This window comes from Canis lupus, chromosome 1 (assembly GCF_003254725.2).
Source record: "Canis lupus dingo isolate Sandy chromosome 1, ASM325472v2, whole genome shotgun sequence".
Lineage (NCBI taxonomy): Eukaryota > Metazoa > Chordata > Mammalia > Carnivora > Canidae > Canis > Canis lupus.
This window is the reverse complement of record NC_064243.1, coordinates 1,152,207-1,171,008: the sequence shown is the minus strand read 5'-3', so window position 1 is coordinate 1,171,008 and position 18,802 is coordinate 1,152,207. Positions and strand designations below refer to the sequence as shown.

General features: G+C 37.1%; 1 protein-coding gene across 9 annotated transcripts in view; it reads left to right on the top strand.

The window, feature by feature from the left end:
• Positions 1-18,802, top strand: part of ATP9B (ATPase phospholipid transporting 9B (putative)) — a 237,389-nt gene that overhangs the window by 30,800 nt on the left and 187,787 nt on the right. For 8 of the 9 annotated variants that reach the window (XM_025421950.3, XM_025421949.3, XM_025421952.3 and 5 more), the window contains 3 exons: positions 6,856-7,006; positions 9,787-9,900; positions 17,737-17,845. In XM_025421950.3, the coding sequence (XP_025277735.1) occupies positions 6,856-7,006; positions 9,787-9,900; positions 17,737-17,845 (374 nt within the window). Of the gene's footprint in view, positions 1-6,855; positions 7,007-9,786; positions 9,901-13,475; positions 13,610-17,736; positions 17,846-18,802 lie in introns of those variants that run through there. The other variant, XM_025421953.3, reaches the window with a different exon arrangement.

The window sequence follows — 18,802 nt, the reverse complement described above, 5'->3', positions numbered from 1 at the left end:
TACCCCCCCAGTGGTTGTATCTTAAATAACTATGGTATAGTGTCAAACCAGGAAGTTGACACTCATATAAACTGGCTATAGTTCACTGCATTTTACTACATGTGTAGGTTTGTGTAACCCCTACAGCAGTAAAGATGTAGAACTAGAACTGTCCCATCACTGCACATGTCTCCTGGCTTCTGTAGTCATTTTCTCTCTCCTGCACCAGGCCCTGGGCTCTGGCAACTACTAATTACGTTTTCTATTTCTCTAATTTTAATTTTGAGAATGTCAAGTAAAACACTCAATTACCGATTTTTGGAGATTGGCCTATTTTAGCCAACACAGTGCCCTTGAGATCTACCCAAATAGTTGTGTGTATCAGTAGTTTGTTCCTTTTTATTGCTGACTGGCATCCATCCAAACATGGATGAATGTTTATTTAACCATTAACCTATTGCATGACATTTAGATTGTTTCAAGTTTTGGATGTTTGAAAAAAGCTGCTCTGAACTATCATGTATGGGTTTTTTGTGTGTGGACATAAGTTTTCATTTCTTTGGGATAAATGTGTAAGAGGCAGTTGCTGGGTTACATAGTAAGTATATGTTTAGTTTTGTTGAAGTACTGAACTGTTTCCCAGAGTGGCTGTACAATTTCACATTTCAACCAGCAGTATAGGAGAGATTCAGTATCTCCTTGTCAACCTTTGTTGTCACTGTTTTTTTATCTTAGCTGTTAGAATATGTGTGTAGTGATGGCTCATTGTGGCCTCAGTTTATTTCCATTTTCTAAAGGACTAGTGAGGCTGACTCTCCTGTCATTGGCATGTCTTCTACAGTAAGTGTTTCTTTAGGTCTGTTCATTGTCTTTTTGGTTTTTTTGTTTTTTTGTTTTTTTTTCTTGTGAGTTTTAAGAGTTCTTTATATATTATATCTGTGAGTCTTCTGTTAGGTAGGTAGTTTGTAAATATTTTCTTCCATTCTGTAGCTTGTTTTTTCATCCCCTGAAAGAATTTTTCCACAGACCCAAAGACTTTAATTTTGATGAAGTCCAGTTGTTTGTTGGTCTCTGTTTTTGCCATTGAGCATTGCATTTTTGGTGTCACGTCGGAGAACTTTTCACTGTATCTCAGTCCTGTATCTCAAAGATTTTCCTCTATAAGTTTTATAGTTTTACATTTAGATCCTTTTTGAGTGATTTTTGTCCAAGGTGGGAAGTTTCAGTTGAGATTTATATTTTGCCTATATATATCCAAATGCTACACACCATTTGTTGAAAAGACCATCCTTTTTTTGCTGAATTGCTTTTGTACCTGTGTCACTGATCAGTTGGCTGTACGTGAGTGGGGGCTATCTACTCTGTTATGTTATCTTTATTGTCTTTTTGTCTGCCCTGTTGGTGCTACCCAGTTTGGAGAACTGTTCCTTTATCTAAGTCTTAAAATGGTGTAGGTTGATTCCTTTTATTCTTTTTTTCAAGATTCTCATAGCTATTCCAGTTACATGGCCTTTCCATAGATATTTTAGAATAATCTAGCCCAATCTGTAAAATCCTTTCAGAGATTTTGATAGGACTTATGTTTAACCTGTGTATTAACTTGAGGGAATTGACATGTTTACTGTGTTGAATCTTCTAGATCACAATTTACATCTCTCTGTTTATTTAGAACTTTGATCTTTTTCATCAGTATTTTGTAGTTTTCAGCACACAGGTCTTATACATGTTAGATTTATTCCTAAGTATTTCCTTTCTTTTTTTCTTGTTTGTAACTGGCATTTTAAATTTTGGTTTCCACATTTTCTTCATTGCTAGTGTATAGAACTAGAGTTGGATTTTGTATGTTTGTCTTTTATCCTACAACCTTGCTAAACTTACTGTAATGCTAAGAGTGCTCTTGTAGATTCCATGTAATTTTCTACATGGAGAGTCATGTCATCTGCAAACAGGGACAGTTTTATTTCTTCCTTTTACAACCTATATGCCTTTTATTTTCATTTTTTGCCTTATGGGTCTGTCTGGAACACATTATGTCGAATAGCAGTGGCGAGTATACCTTCTTGCTTCTTGTTCTCAGTGTTAGGGAGAAAGCTTTTAGTATTTCACCATTAAGTATGATGTGAGCTGTGGGGTTTGTTTGTTGTTATAGATTGCTCATCTAAAACTGTTGATAATTTTCTTAATTAAAATCCAACTTGGGTTGTGTAATATAAACAGTTCTGTCAGGTTCAGAAGCAGGATTTGGAGATGTAAGTTTTAGAGTCCTGTCATTGTTGTGATAATGGGAGCCACGTGGAAGGGTGATGTTTCTGAAAATGTCAGGGGACATGTGGCCTAGGTTTTGAAAAATAAAGGAAAGGGGCAGCTTGGGGAGAAAGATGACTTTGAGAAGGAAAACTTTTATCCATCCTTTTAGGCAGAGGGAAGGGTAGGGGTGGAAGAGTGAAGTAGTGGTGGAGAAGATAACTTTTCTTATCCTTAATTGGGAACATGGGGTTATTTGAGTGAGAAGGTGACTGGGATTCAGATGAGGACTGAAAACATGGGAAAATTGGTCATGCTTTGGTAGATCAATAACCAACAAAGGAAAATCAATAGTCATGCATTTGTATTGACTCCAGCATAATGTTATGACTGTCTATCAGTGAGAGCGCCTGAAGTCTCACAGACTTGGCAGTGGAAGTGTGGCTGGGGGATCTGGGGTGGGGGGGTGGCCAGGGTTGTGAACTGAGGAGAGAGCTGAAGCAGAGGATTCTGGGTGGAGCCACTGTTCCAATTCATGGCTGTGGTGTGCAATTCACAGGTGTGTTCCCTGTTGGTGCCCAGTGCACAGAGGAGCACGATTGGTACTGGGGTGCTCTTTCTCCATGGTATGCACCTTCTTCAGGAGCTGGACATTCATTCTCCACTACTTCCAGCCAAGAACTAGGAGAGTCCCTCTTAAATTGGTTTAGCGACAAGCCAGAAATTGAACCAAGGTCTGATTTGACAAACTAAAGCCGTTACTCTTTGCTCTGTGAACTGGGAAAACTGCTAGGGTGAAGAGGTGTGCTCCAAATTAGACCAGTCCTGGTGGTGTCTTCAAGTGGATAACGGCCTGGTCTCTGCATCCTAAGGGGAACCTGACACAAGGATCTCATTGGAATTGAGGAGTATCTTGTGTGCATGGAGACTCACCGAGTAATAGAGGAGCTGTCAGCGATTGCTGAGGGTGTGGAGCAAGGGAGAGTGGGTACTGACAGGCACAGACTGTGATGACATGGACAGTTTCTTGTTAATGGTGTGGACTCTGAAAGGACCTCGTGTGTTACAGAAGTGGTACTTATCTCTGCTCCCAAATAGTTGCCAAGAATTATGGACTTTTAATGTTACGAGTCTCCTCATAGTTTTGAATACATTGTTGAATTAATTTTTTTAAGTTTTAGATATTTAAGTAATGTCTACACCCAACCTGGGGCTTGAAGTCACAACCCCGAGATCAGAGTCACACACTCTTCCAACTGAGCTAGCCAGGCACCCCCATTGAGTTAATTATTTTTGGTCTTTTACAGGACTTTGTTTTTACCAAATGGAACATAGCCAAATTTTGGATTTTATTTGTAATATATTACTTTTTTTTAAAGGAAAGTGTTAAGAATATATTTGCAAATGGAGATGTTAGCAAAAACACAAAACAATCAAGTATAATAGATATATAAAGTCTATCTCGATAAATGGTGATAATGTAGAAAAAGCTTACAACCATATTGGCAGATTCTAATCAGTCTGTACGGCCTAATGTGTGTCTTTTTTTGCCATGGGGAATGAGAAATGATCCAAGATATTGTCATGTTCTTCTTGTTCAATGATATTTGCCTTACTGAAAGATTATTGCTTAAATTAAAAACTGCACCTTACACAATGAAATTGTACATCTTGCAACTTAGATTGGTTATATTTTCTTAATTTCTTATAAATTTTCATTTTTGAGTATTTGCTTGTTTTTTATTCCCTAAATGTTAGGCATTATAAAATTCAGTGTCACTAATACTAGATTTTGGATTGACAAGTAGAAGATACGTAAGATTACTTGGTTTAATTACAGGAGGAAATGTTGGTGAATATTGTAATAAAGGTAGGTAGTAAATAATAATGAGTTGTAAATATTTCGGGTAGGTTGCAACTAATATTGAGTTGTAAATATTTCAGTATATTTCTATTTGTAGACTCCATGACTAGTGAGGCTTATTTTAAAATTATTCTTAATTTCAGCAACTGAGTAGGCTTTTATTTCTTCATAGCTTAGGAACTGCTTTCTCATCTTTATTATTTGGTAAAAAGTCCAGCTCTGACACATTGAAAAAAATTTTCCATAATCTGTCCTCCAAAACTTTGATTGTCCTTCCTGTGAGTTATTGTGATGCATGTCGACATGCTAGTTCTCTGAATGGTGGTATCTTTCTCAAGAGATGTACATTTCACTTCTTACCAAAAGCCACTTTATCCTTAGGAAGTGGAGCCACTGAGGATATTTTCATAGGAACTGTGGGGTGGATGGGTGGGTTGAGGTGGATGTCATATTCTGGGATTATTCCTGTCCTTAATGGTCTCCACATTTTCAGGGAATCTGCAGCACATTTGCAGTGCAGAAACATGGGGAGATGCTAATCTTTTAAGATGATGGTAGTCTGTGCTGCTCTTGGTAACCATGGGTACCTGTCAGATATCATAAGTATCTAGATTTGGTTGTTTTTGGAAGAAGGCTCTCTAAATTTTGGTAGCTATTACATAATTATGACTAGTTAAAGCTTTAGGAGACAGGATCTTGGTATATAAAGATACTCTAATATTAGAGTATTACTTTGATTATAGAGGCATTTGTGAAAAACTAATCCTATGATGTTTTAATAAACAATATACTTTGTGTCAATTGGGTTTAGTGTCACTTTGACCTGACAGTGTCAGGAGGCTTATCTATAAATGGGCAGTGTCCCCTGAGTGATCACTTGTTTAGAAAATGTTCTGCCTGAATGGAAGTGTTAGTTAGCTGCGGCTCCTGGTTATTTTTTTCCCAAGGACCTCTCCTAGGTTCTCCCTATCAGTATCAGTGTTTACCAGTGTATCTTATTCAAAAATTGCCCATAATTTTATTTTCCTGCTTAGCTCTGCAACTCAGTAGGGCTTATGTATACTTCTTGGGTTACAGACTTTTTTTCTTTTTTAATTTTTGGTGTTTATGTCCTCTACTCTTGACATTCAAGTCACTCATCTCTCCTTTCTGGTCCTGTTTTCTGTCTACATCATCCCGTAGCAGTTCTGGTGGAGCTCCAGGCTTGTAAAACCTTAAGCCTTGTATTCATTTAATTTTGTGAGACAGCATGTGATTTGATTATGGTTTATGACTTGCTTCTGGGTTTGCATAAGGAAATAATTAGTAATAACACTTTTGTTTGTTGATAGTTATTAGTAGCAAAGTGTTGCAAATAATTTAGTTGCATCTTGGAAGTCTAGGAATCTTGGAGTTTTTTCCTCTACAGTTCTGTAGAGAAAAAAATAAACTATTGAGTATATGTATTTTTAGCCCTTGGTATTTAGTTTAGAGTTTATGGAGTGTAGGGCTTTGGAACTTAATGGGTTATTTGTTTCAGGTATAGCACACAGTGGTGTTAATGTTGAGGGTTTTATTCTAGCTGTTGTCTGTAGTGTTCATGTGGTTTTACATTCAGCAGAAATAGACAGATTTCAGTTTATATACACATCTGTACTCCCTTGCCTAGGATGCCACCATGGGTGATCTATAAAGTGAGGCAATTTCTGAAGAATGATGTCAGTGTGATTGGAGTAAAGGGCTAGTGCACCCACAGTAATTTTAAGATCCAAGTCCTGATATGTCAACCTCATTTTATAATCACACCTTCTAAGACTGTCATTGTCATGCAGGATTTCATGTAAACTTTTCAGCTTGCTCTTATCACAGAGTGAAGTTCAGAGCTTCTGCCTTCTGCTGCTGGCCTGCTGTTCTAGCCTGCCCTACATCTAGAAGACGCAGTTTAACAGCTTCCTTTATAATAAAGCATTCTAGGTCTTCCTCTGCAGTTTGGAAATTTGAGTTAAACCAAATTGTTAATGCTCAAGTTTAAATTCATGATTATTTTATGCTTAGTTCAGATGATTTTGATACCTTTTCATCATTTTTCTTCAGTGTTTTAAGAAAAGTTTATTTTCTCTATTCAAAAATAATGGTTTGGATATCCAGGAAGTGGGAGTATTTGTGCTTGTGGAACCCTGACACTCTTAGAGCAAGTATAGATTGAGAATTAAAACATGTATTGCATAGATGAAGATAACTACATGAAAATGTAATTAAGCTTTTATTAGCGTTAGAGTACGCATTAAACATTAGTATCCTTTCTAAATATTGAATTGAGCCACAATTCTTAATTTTATATTAATGTTACTAAAATTATCTTTAAGAGAGGAAAACAGTGATTACCTCAAAGACAATGATGAGATGATGTCTGAGAATCTTTATCATTGGATCTCTGAATGGTATATTGAGAATTGCCAACCACATGGTTATCCTTTTCTCCTCATAGTAGAGCATTGACTGCTTCAGAATGTTAATAGTTTTATTTTGTTAGTAAGAGGGTCTAAACAGGGGAGATCATTTCCCTGAGGTTTTAGAGGTCATTATGCACTCATACAAGTCTCTTTTAGTGTTTTATGTCAAATTTAGATCAGCACAACCTATTTTAAGACAAGTCCTACAGGTTAGCATTAGATATACTATCAGTGTCTGGTAAATAAAGGAGCAATTAGTATTGGCTCTAAATATGTAGAATTAATTTTAAAACTTAAAAAAAATCATGTATAATATGTATCTTTTATTTCATGCAGTTGCTGTGATTGGCTGGTAAATATTTGTCAAAGAAAGAGAGAACTGAAAGCTCGCACAGTGTGGCTTGGATATCCTGAAAAGTGTGAAGAAAAGCATCCCAGAAATTCTATAAAAAACCAAAAATATAATGTGTTTACCTTTATACCTGGGGTAAGATTATTAAATTTCCTAAGAATAGGTTTCATATCAGGGGTTACTAGCTTCTTTTGTTTTCACTGTTGTTGTTTTTTAAATATTTTTCCCTGTTAATTGTATCATACCCAAATCAGTGTCCTTTTGCTTTTGAACCATTAATGTTTCAAATAGTTCTTAAATCATTCATGCACACTTTTAATGGGTACATCATAGAGTTCAGTGTAAGAAAATTTATAGTTTGATATCAGTCCTAGATAGACATGTTTATATTATTGTAGAAATAAGTTAAATTATCAGAAAATAAGTCATAAATTTTGGTTGGATGGAATGTTAAGTTTAAAGCCTGTAAGGAACTTCATGATGAAAGTAAAATAATTTTTTTATACAAACATGACTCAGTAACAAAATATTTATAAGCATTTATAGATAATATTTTCTACTTCATATTATAAATTCTAGGCCATGTTATATTGTTATAGCATTAGTTATATTTAATTAAGTATATGCTAAGTTTAAATATTTAAATATTTCCTTACTAGTGATATTCTTGGCTTAAGTTACAAAACAGAGTTTGCATATATTTAGAATAATTGAGTAATTTTTGGTTTTTGTGCATCATTTCTTACTTTTATAGACCAATTTCTAAAGGGAAAAGGAAGCTGATAACTGGTTTTATTTCTGCATCAAAGATTTTGACACATCCTAGTTATTTACTCGTAATGCTATTTTGCAAGAAAATCTTTTGGTAATATGAATGAAATAAGTTTTACTGTTCACGTTTTAATTTAAGTAATCATGCTGATTTTATATCAGGCATTGATTGCCTTCCACCACCCTCCCCCATTCATCGAATGCTTGATATCTAATTTACTCTTTAGTAAGACACACAAAACAATTGACTCCATCGTTAAAAGACTACTCTTGTCAGGACAGTAAAATGTAAGCTGTCTTTCAGACAGATAAATATTCCCATCTTTATTGAATGAAGCTCCTGTTTTCTTTAAATTTTAAGTACTCACAGATCCGTAAAGCATTGTACATTTTCCTAAAGGTCACAAAGGTCATTCAGTAGACAATATCATATTGATTATGGTGGCTAAAAGCACACACAGCTGCCTCACTCTGACCAGAGCAAGTTCTTGTAGCCTGCCAGGATGGGCTGTGTCCTGAAAATACCTGTTGATGTGGCTTACAACTATTACCGTGTGAATTTTTTTTCTTAGATTGTCTCTTAAATTAGGCTTTTCATCTAAAACGTAGTATTTTAGAAACATTTGGTAATTGCACAGTAGGAATTCTATGCCATTTTTAGCACAAATGGCAATTTTTGAATTGCTAATAGATATAATTTATGCTAACTGAGATTTTAAAGAAATGACTGAGGAAAAAGAGCTTTCTCTCCTGCTGAGATTAATTTATGAAATGACTCAAAACATTTTTAGACAGCAATTGAATATGATTATGAATATAAATGTGTTATCAATGTAGCTGATTTTTGAATTGCACAGACAACTGTATGATGATGTAGAAAACTTCATTATATAAAAACTGTGGTTCCAGACTCTAAGTCAACAATAGGTACTTAACCCATTGCTCTGTTCTAGTTAAAATTTCCCATACCTTCCAAGTTGCATATAAAGTGGCATCCAAGGAGATTCTGATTTGGAAGTTGCAAGGTTGTAAGTTTAATTGCAATTATTGTGGTATTTGAATTATTCTCATCTATAAACATGGGTTTTGTTCCATTTTGATTTTTTTTTTCCATTTTGATTTTCAATTTAAATTTAATAATTTGAGAATATGGACATAGAAGTCTATTAATATACTGGATCTTGGGTATTCTTCCTTAAAGATAACTCTGTTTGAATTAAAAAAAACAAGCATAGTTGCAGGATTTGCATTCCTAAAATATCAGTGAATGATACTTATTTTGTACTTGAAAATTTTCTTGCAGATCAACTGCCAAGAGACTATAAAGAGTATATAGGTCACTGTCTTCCTGAGTTGGTCAGCAATTCATGTACTTGTTATATGTCATCATTTCATATACTTCGAGAGAAGTAAATGGAGGAGATTAAGGCAGTTTTTGTGATGTCATATTGTGTACATTTTGCTTGTTCACTCATTTTTGTAAAGCTACCTAGATGTTTGTGTTCAGAAACATGCCTATCATACTTTATTTTTTACATTTCAAAAATATAAGGTTAACATGACTTTTCCATTGTAAGATTTTCTGAGTTATCAAGATACACGGTTGTATGTATATAAATACATATTTATTGACTTACTAGTATTGGGAAGGTTTTGTTATCTTATTTGCTTTCATATACATATAATGACTTTTTTTTCCTCACCTATTTTATTTATTCATGAGAGACACAGAGAGAGGCAGAGACATAGGTAGAGGGAGAAGCAGGCTCCATGCAGGGAGCCTGATGTGGGACTCGATCCCGGGTCTCCAGGATCACACCCCAGGCTGCAGGCGGCACTAAACCGCTGCGCCACCGGGGCTGCCCAGAAAATCAAAACTTTTAGAGGATAGTTTCAATGTAGTTGAAAGTTCTAATTGTCTTTTTTTCAATTTAAGTATAATTTTGGGGTAACCTGACCTTTCTTTATATGTGATTTTGTTATTGGAAAGCTAGTGTCAAAATTACTAAATTTACTGTAACTCAGGGTAGATTCTCACCTTTAGATGGAAATGTAGTTAGATATTATGTTGATTTAATTATTTAATTGAAGTATTAAAGGTTTTCCTTGGAGAGATTGTGTTAATTTTTTCTTTTCCTTTTTAGGTTTTATATGAACAATTCAAGTTTTTCCTGAATCTCTATTTTCTGGTAGTATCCTGCTCACAGTTTGTACCAGCATTGAAAATAGGCTATCTCTACACCTACTGGGCGCCTCTGGTAAAAGAAAAGATTTTTATAATTAAGATAAATTATTAAATATTTAGAATATAGTTTTAAGAGTGGGGATGTTTGAAAGATATAACTGATGAGATTTTAAGAAACATGATGTTGTTATGTGTTATTGAACTTTGGTTAAAAATTTTTACAGACCTCTGTCACTTAAATACTTTGCAGCCCTGCAGGAGTGTCAGGGCAGCACACTGCCTGCAAGTCTTGGCTACAAAGGCCACTGGTACCTTTGTTGGTGGTTTTTCTGGGGCATTGTGTACATGTCCTATGATACCATTTCTGTCTCTTCAGCCTGGTTCCCCCCGTGCCTGTGGCACTGTCAGGAATGCTGATGTGGTCTGCTCAGCGACCTCTTGGCATCCTGACAGATGGGCAGTTCTTACCTTTTGGCTGAAGTATCTCAATGAAATCCAGACAATTTCTGGTTGACAGCTCAGTGTATAAAAGTTTTTTGAAAGGCAAATGATATGTAGCATCAAATATTTCCATTTCAAACATAATACTACTTTGATGGTTTATGCTGTTTGCCGATAATTTTCATTAATTTTCAGTTTATACAGACAAAATGTGTGCCTTCTTTCTTCCTGTCACTTAGAAAAATGTACTGCTTCCTTTTGTTTGCTCCCTTTTGGGCAGACTACCAGCATAATCCAGCCAAGAAAACATAGTGAAAGAGCAGTGCCGTGCTCACGTTCCCCACCTAAGCACTCCCTTCAGAACTGGAAACCTGAGCAGTGTGCTCTTGAGTTTCTCTCTTCTGGTTGTGCAGCTCTGCTGCCTCACAGAGCCGGTCTTCTCAGATGCACCAGGGGTGACCAGCAGAGGGGACAGAAATGATGCTGACCGAGTTGGTTGAGCCAGCCTCTCCTCCCATCCATGTAGCAAGGGTCTGAGCAGTGAAAGTAACTGCATTTGCAGAACAAAAGCAGACCACCAATGTTTCCGCTCATTAAATTAGCAAGGTTGGGAGACATTGGAGTTACTCAAATAGGGTGGTCAAGGAAGGCCCCTCTAAGGGGTGGTGTTCGAATGACATGCAGATGGTAGAGTGGTGGGATTGTCCTGAGCTCTCGGGGTACACAGTGCAGGTGCCACTGGGGCGTAGGGACATGGGGACTGTGATTGCAAGGAGTCCCATGGGTCCTCACATTTCCTCCTGAGCAGGTGAGGGAGCTGTGGGTCTGTGTACATGTCACATAGCACACAAAGGACACCGAAGCCCAGACCCCAGTGTTCATAGTTGGTGCTCAAGCCAGGTGGCTATGGAGAGAGGACAGAGGGGACTTCTTTTTTCCTACTACCTTTCTTTCCCTGCAGGCAACTTCTCTTCTGCCTTTGAGATTCAATTGTTGTATCTCTCTTAATTTTACTACTTATGTTTGTATTCTGAGAATAAATATGCAGCAGTGTTTCCATGCTTTAAATAACTTATGTAAAGATAGTTTTACTTTGTGTCCTTTTGCATCATGCTTTTTTGGCTTAACATTGGTTTATTAAATGGATCCAGGATGACACATCATACCAGGACGATACTTTTCACTTCTCTGAAGGATTCCATTGAATGAATATGTCTGTTTTTCTAGGAAAGGAGACTTCGGTTTCTTCTCATTTTTCACAGTTATAGACTTTGCTGTAATGATAAGTCTGGTTGTACACTCTTCCTCGTGCTCATGAGCTAGAAGCTCCATAGGCTGTGTGCACCCAGGAAGTCTCATTAACAAACCACTGCTTATTTTTCCCATTTTCCAATAAAGGCATTGTAGCATCACAGTAATTTTAGAGAACAGAGAAAATACTTGCTCATCCTAAAAACACAGCTGTACTTAGGATTTCAGTGTGTTTATTTCTGGCCCCTTTCTCTCCCCCTGGCTCTTATGCTTGCACTGAACTGCCTCAGTGTCACTCTGGTCTTGGGTTGACGTTTACTTCAGCACTGATAGTCTCAGAACATAAGATCATCTTAAAATCTAAAGTAAAGTGTATTCATTTCTGTTTTGTTTTTGCATCTTTTCTTATCAACTGTGATTTAAGTAGCTTTTCACCAAAGAAAATGTTAGTTTTAGATAAGTTCCTGATGAATTTAATTTTAACTGTGCACAGAATTGACTGTTTGGCCAGAGCTGGAGTGAGAGCATGCATGCGTTGTAGCCTCTCCTTTCTCTGCTTGCATGAGAGGGTTACGTCCTCTAACTTGATTGTCAGTCTTAGGTGTTTGAAGTACTTTGTCCGTCTTTTATTGATGTGTGAGAATTAACTATTATATTTACAGAAGAGCCTCAGTAAGCATCTGTTTCAATATCCACGGAAGGGATGCCGTTACTCTGCTGCAGTGTGTGTCAGGGGCTCCAAAGAAAAGTGAAAAGCACATTTTTCCCACTTGAGTAACTTAACGTTGCCTTGTGACATGCCTGGGCAGGTTCTCATGTGCCCTGCTCTCATATCACACCATTAGGTCTCAGAATTGGTTTGCTCTATTCAACAGTGTTCTGTTGTTCTTTGGTTTGGCAGCAGCCACAATCGATGCCTTCATCAGTTAATCAGTAATGAACATTTGTTAGTATCTATGCTTGCACTGTTTATATACATTTTAACCTCTGATTTAGCAAAAATCTTAAAAAGTTGATGTGTACATTAGGATCCCCTTTCAATCCAAGAAGCAGGCTGAGGTATATTGATTCTTTGATCCAAACTCACCTCAAATAACTTTTTAAAAAATTTTTTTTTTAAACCGAAGATTCAGCTACTATATACATAAGATCTTTTTTATTCATCTAGGGCAAGTTGAAGAACCTTTAAACTAAATCTACTTCTAAAATACACTTTTTTTTTTTTTTTTAAGATTTTATTTATTTATTCATGAGACACAGAGAGAGGCAGAGACACAGGCAGAGGGAGAATCAGACTCGATCCCAGGACTCCAGGATTACGCCCTGGGCGGAAGGCAGGGGCCAGACCTCTGAGCCACCCAAGGATCCCCATTGTTTTTGGTTTTTAATAAAGAGACTATGCTTCAACAGAATTCCCTCACAGCTCCTGAGTTCTTGTTTTGTCTTGACCACTGTGTTTGCCCCTGTCCTTGGTCAAGAGCCTGTACTGGCATGTGGTCTTTACACATACACTTCGTGTTTTGACGCCTTTCCGCTGCCTGCCTTCTCAGGTTCTGTAAGGTTGCTCAGAAAAATGAATTGGTTAGCATTGCCAGATTCCTCCTTGCCAGAAACCTGCCAGTGAAACATGAAACCATCATACAGCGGTGGTTTTAAAATCTTATATCTGATGTCTGTGAATTTTAATAAGACGCTTCATATTCTTTCTGTTCTCCAACTAAAAGGAGTTCCTGGAAACAGTAATAGTTTAATAATCTTTCTTTATCAAGTACTCGGGGCAGTATTATTTACTAGCTTCAGCTCTGATCTAATTTCTGTTATATTTTGCCATAGAACAGAAGAGCAAACTGAGAAGTGATTTCATTACATTCTTGTGTCACAATGAAGATTACCTTTTGCATCATTCAGGTTTCACAGCAACTCTTTGAGGGAAAGCTAGTGTAATCAGGATTGCAGTGCTTCTATCAGAATTAATCAAGTAGAATAGATCTATCCATGCAAGTGATTCTTAGATTAAGGAGGTCTAGGTTGTTCATACTACATCTTCCACATACGCTGTGTTCCTTTGTTAATACAAAATGGACAGCCAGGTAGGCTGGGCTACGTAGGTGACCAGTCCGTCTGCGAGGACTCTGATTTTCAGTCCTTCTTCTGTCCACTCTTTTCTTTTTGAGTGTCTCTGCGTTGGTGGTATGGTGTGGATGGATACGGAAAGGAGAAACCAAATCAGTTACTTGGACTCGAACCTCATACTGTGTAGAGACAAGCACTCTTAACATAAGCTGCCCATGAGTGCGACCTTGGCAAAAGGATGTGTGCTTCTGGTGTCTGAGCTTTCCTGGCTGTGAATTAGAGCTAAGGGTACACACCTCATAAGGTTTTTGTGGCATTTAAAAGGTAACTCACTTAAAATACATAGAAAAAATAAAATACATAGAAAAGTTTTTGGCATGTAATAATTCCTCAAGGTTAAACTGACATTATTATGTCAATAGCATTTTTTTCTCTTTTTATAAAAATGCATATTGTTTTGGCACTTACATGGCTCCTGGGCCATTTGGAAAAGTAGGAAAAAAAGAATTCCACTTTGTGGTACAGAGTTTAGTCACAGCCCGTGGACTGGCCATGTGCCACATTCCTGTCAGGCATTGCGACTGACAGGTTGATGCACAAATACTGTTGTTTCACTGTGAAGTTCTGCCACCCTCTTGTGTTCACTTTGGGTTTTTTTAGGCAGCATTACCGTAGCTTCTGTCTTGGACCTGGTTGGTGCTGAGGTCCTAGAAAGGTCCAGGAACTCCTGTGGTTCCCTTGTCCACATCTTCCATAGGCCACCAGTCTGTTCTGATCCAGTTAGGACAAAGTAGGTCTCAGCTCGAAAGCTGGAAGCCCGTATGTGCTAGACTCCAGTGGTTAAGAAGGAAATGTTGGTGTCAGCTGCACTGTTCTGATAACCAGCTTTATGTAGCCAGGCTGGCTGTTGGGGCTTTTCTCAGAATAGATATGCTAGAGATGGACGTGGTGGTATGGGAGTGACACCTCTTGGTTGTGGCTGGTCCTACATCTCTGTTCTGTATTTAGGTAAACCTTAGATTTGAGGTGTGGCTGAGAGCAGCTTGTATATGCTAGCAGTCTGCCGGTGACCAGGGCTGTTTTCCTCTGGAGAGTGCTTGACTCCTGTTCTAGAAGTTGGGACCTACCCCACTTTGGTGCATCTTCTCTGATATCACTGCTTTAGAAATGAGAGCTTATTTTTACTTCCTGAGTTCTTGGAAACACTGGGAGCTATTACATTTTGTGGTTTATAATTACTTAATGAATGGAGATTTAATTAACTTTTGCTGCCTTTAAGCCATAGTGAAAGTTAGATTGACTGGAAGAGTGTAGTTAATGTATATATGTCTGGGACCTGTTTTTTTTTTTTTTTATTTTGGAGAGGAGATTAAATGTACACATTTCAGGTAGGGCTTGAACACATCGATAGCACAAAAACCCTTCCAGGTGATGATGCTGTGCTTGCCTGGTTCAGAGTCACGCTTCTAACAATACCCTCCAGTATAAGAAACACAGGCTTGACAACCATTCTCTTGTTTCTCTCAGGGTGAGTTGGTTATATATAGAATTTTGAGAAATTATAAGTCTATAACAGTAAATATTCTCCAGCATGAGAATGGCTGTATAAAACTCTTTATTTCCTGGATTGGTAGATATGTATTTTTCACATTACTGAAATTGATTGTGAATTAGATTTTGTGTATTTAAAGTGGTATTGTTTTCCTATCCGAGACTAACAACATCTTTTAATTCAGAAAGTACAATATTTCAGCATATGAGTATACCATGAATTTCTTATTGTAGACATTCAAGTTATTTCCAGTTTTTTATGTTTGATCCTGCTGGGATCCTTGTTTTGTTGTTGTTTTTTAGGATAAGTTTCCAGAAGTGAAACTGTTTGGTTAAAGGGTGTGTCAATTTTAAGGCTTCGTGATAACACTGAATTTCTTAAAAGTATTTTGGGTCTTCTGGTTTGGATTTTCATGTTTTTTTCTTTGTCTTACCTGTACTAAGATACCTAGATGGAAAGGAGAGAAGGAAAGCTGGCTCCAATTCATAGTGGCATGGTCTTGTGTGTAGGGAGGCCCATTCCTAGTTCAGAAATGCTGGCACAAGTAAATGAGTTAGTAGGGCTGTAGGGTACAAGATAGATACACAGAAACCTCTTGTATTTCCATATACTAGTGAGGACCATCTGAAAATGAAATTAGGGTAATAGTTCCATTTATAATATCAGAAAGAAAATTGGAATAGATTAGCTAAAATGTAGCATTGCATATTGAAAACTAATAAAACATTTAAAAAAATACCAAAGATCTAAATAAATAGAAGTCCTCACATATTTATGAATTGAAAGACAGTACAAAATCCCACTTGGCTTTTTGGTAGAAATTGACAAGCTAGTTCTAAAATTCATATGTAAATGCAAGAGACCTAGAGTAGCCAGTGCAACATGGAAAAGAAGATTGGCGTTGGAGGACTCCTGCTTCCCCATTTCAAAACTAATTTCAAAGACAGTCAGTCAGGAAGGTATAGGACTGCCAGAAGGATAGATGCAATGTAAAGTCCAGAAATAAGCCTTTACTTTTATGACGGATTGATTTTTGGCAAGGGTGCCAAGTCTGTTCAGTGGAGAGAGAATAATCTCCTCAACAAATGGTGCTGGGGCAGTGGGACAGACAGATGTGAAAGAATGAAGTTGGGCCCCTCCCTCGTGTCATACACAGAAGACCACTCATCATGGATCATAGACCTCAATGGAAGAGCTAAAACTGTAAGACTCCTGGGAGGAAAATGTAGGGGCAAATTTTTATGATCTTGGACAATCAAAGCCCAAGTGACTAAAGAAAAACTTAAATAAATTGGGCTTTATTAAATTAAATATCCTGTGCATCAGAGAATACCATCAAGAAAATAAAGTGATAACCTAGAATGGGGGAAAATACTTGTAACCTCACATTTGCTAATCACATGTCTAACAAGGTATTTGTATCCAGAATAATACAAAGAGCTCTTACAGCTTCACGGTGAAAAGACAAATGACACAGTTAAAAAGTGAGTATAGGATCCCAAGAGTATACTTATGGCCAGTAAGCACATGTTAAGGGGTACAACCTCTTTGGGAAGCAGTTTGGCAGTTCATCAAATGCTAAACATGCCATATCACCCAGAAGAGGGGAATCCATAGAGACAGAAAGTTGGACTAGTGGTTGCCGGGGGCTGGGAGCAGGAGGGGATGTTGGTGACCACCATCAGGTGTAGGCTTTCTCTCTCTTTGGGATGTTGAGAATATTCTACAGTTAGAGGTGGTGATGGTGCCACAACTCTGAACATACCGGGGAGGATCGCCTTTCAGTAAACGCAAGGGCTCACCCAATGTGGCCTATTGGTGACACAGACACAACCCTGGAGTGACAGACCATTGTCCTTTCAGGGCAGTCATCTGGTATTACATCACTTACAGAGGGTAAATGAGGATCAATAACACGAGCCTACTGAGCATTGTGTGGTTGTAGAGAAGTAGAATGAAGGGTATTGGCGAGGTGTTGGAAAACCTGTGGGTAGGCTTAAGAAAGATGATGTCAAAGTTTTATTTACATAGCATCAAGTTGATTTGTTGAGGTTTTTGCTTACAAAACAAAAGCCGGTGGCTGTGCCTGGGGTCCTGTACTAGAGGAAGCTGTTGTGCTGAGATTGTGCTGTGTTCCTTTGTGCTTTCTTTGACCAGAAAGATTCAAGTGCAGAGAGTGTAAGATTTTGATGATAGTCTTTGGTAATTTGATACTTAAAAGCTTGAGTGTTCTAAATATAATTCATGGGAGGTGTGGGGTGTGTTTGTGTGTGGGTTTTTTTTTTTTTTTTTTTAGATCGTAGATTTCTTTTTCTTTGGGTTACTAAGCATTTTCTGATGTTTAGCTTGAAGTACATGTTATATGGATTTAAAAATTTTTTTTCCTTATAGGGAGAATTTTAAATATTTTAGTATTTATTATATTCCTCTTCTAGTGTTTCATTGTTACTTTCTGTTTTTGTTTCTGTTTCTGTTTTAGAAGTAACATAAATTGAGAGGGAAAAAGTAAAACTCCATGGTAAAAGAATTTTGCCTTAACTTTTTTGTTAAAGACCAGTTTTCTCAAATACCATATTTTCTTTTGTTTCATAGGGATTTGTTTTGGCTGTCACTATCATGAGGGAAGCAATTGATGAATTTCGGCGTTTTCAGCGAGACAAGGAAGTGAATTCACAGCTATACAGCAAACTTACAGTAAGAGGTTAGTAAGACCCTTTTGATCTAGCTTATCATGTGCTAAATGTAATCATCATTTTAGAGTTAACATAAATGAAAGAAAACATGTCTTAATTCTGTTATTGAAAGTAATATTATGGGATTACATATGGTATCTAATTAATTTTCTTATAATGCCTACCATTTCAAGGTACTTGGACATATGTACTTAGAAACCCAACTGGTGTATGCACATTTTCTGTGAAGCCTAAAATCTTTATTTGTGTTATATTTTAAACAGTCATAAAGGTCAGACATCTAGTACTATGGCCTTAAGTGAAGGGCCTTGGAGCACCTAAAATAAATGTCACGATCCAAAATGATGATTGCTTTATGCCCATTCCTCCTTAACTTCATTCAGGGCTTTAACCCTTGCTTAATTTTATGTTTTTAAAGAGCTTGTTTATTTGGTCTCTCAGTCCCAGTGGAAAAGAAGTGATGTAATGGGAAGAGTGCAGGAGAAGCCATAGGTGGGCATTATTACCATTGAAAAGTGACACCATGACAGTGATTGTGTCCGTGAGGGACAGCGAGGGAAGGCACTGAATAGCTAGATGAGTATTCGTAATAACCTTGAGACTGTTTAAAAAATGAGGTTTAGAATGGAGTTTGTATCTTCTATTCACATGTGGACATTTGTACACTGAATTTATTTATTTGAAATAATTCTCCGAGAAATTTTTTATAGCTTATTGGGATATATTTCATATAACATAAAGTTTATCCATTTAAAGTATACAATTCAGTGATTTTTGGTATGTTCACAGAATTATGAAACTATTACCACCATCTAATTTTGGAACATTTTTAACATTCTAAAAAGAAACTCTGAATATATTAGCCATCATCTCATTTTTGCCCCTCTCACCCTACTCCAGCTCCAGGCAACCCCCAGTCTGCCTTCTGTCTCCATAGATTTGCCTCTTAGGAACAGGTCACAGAA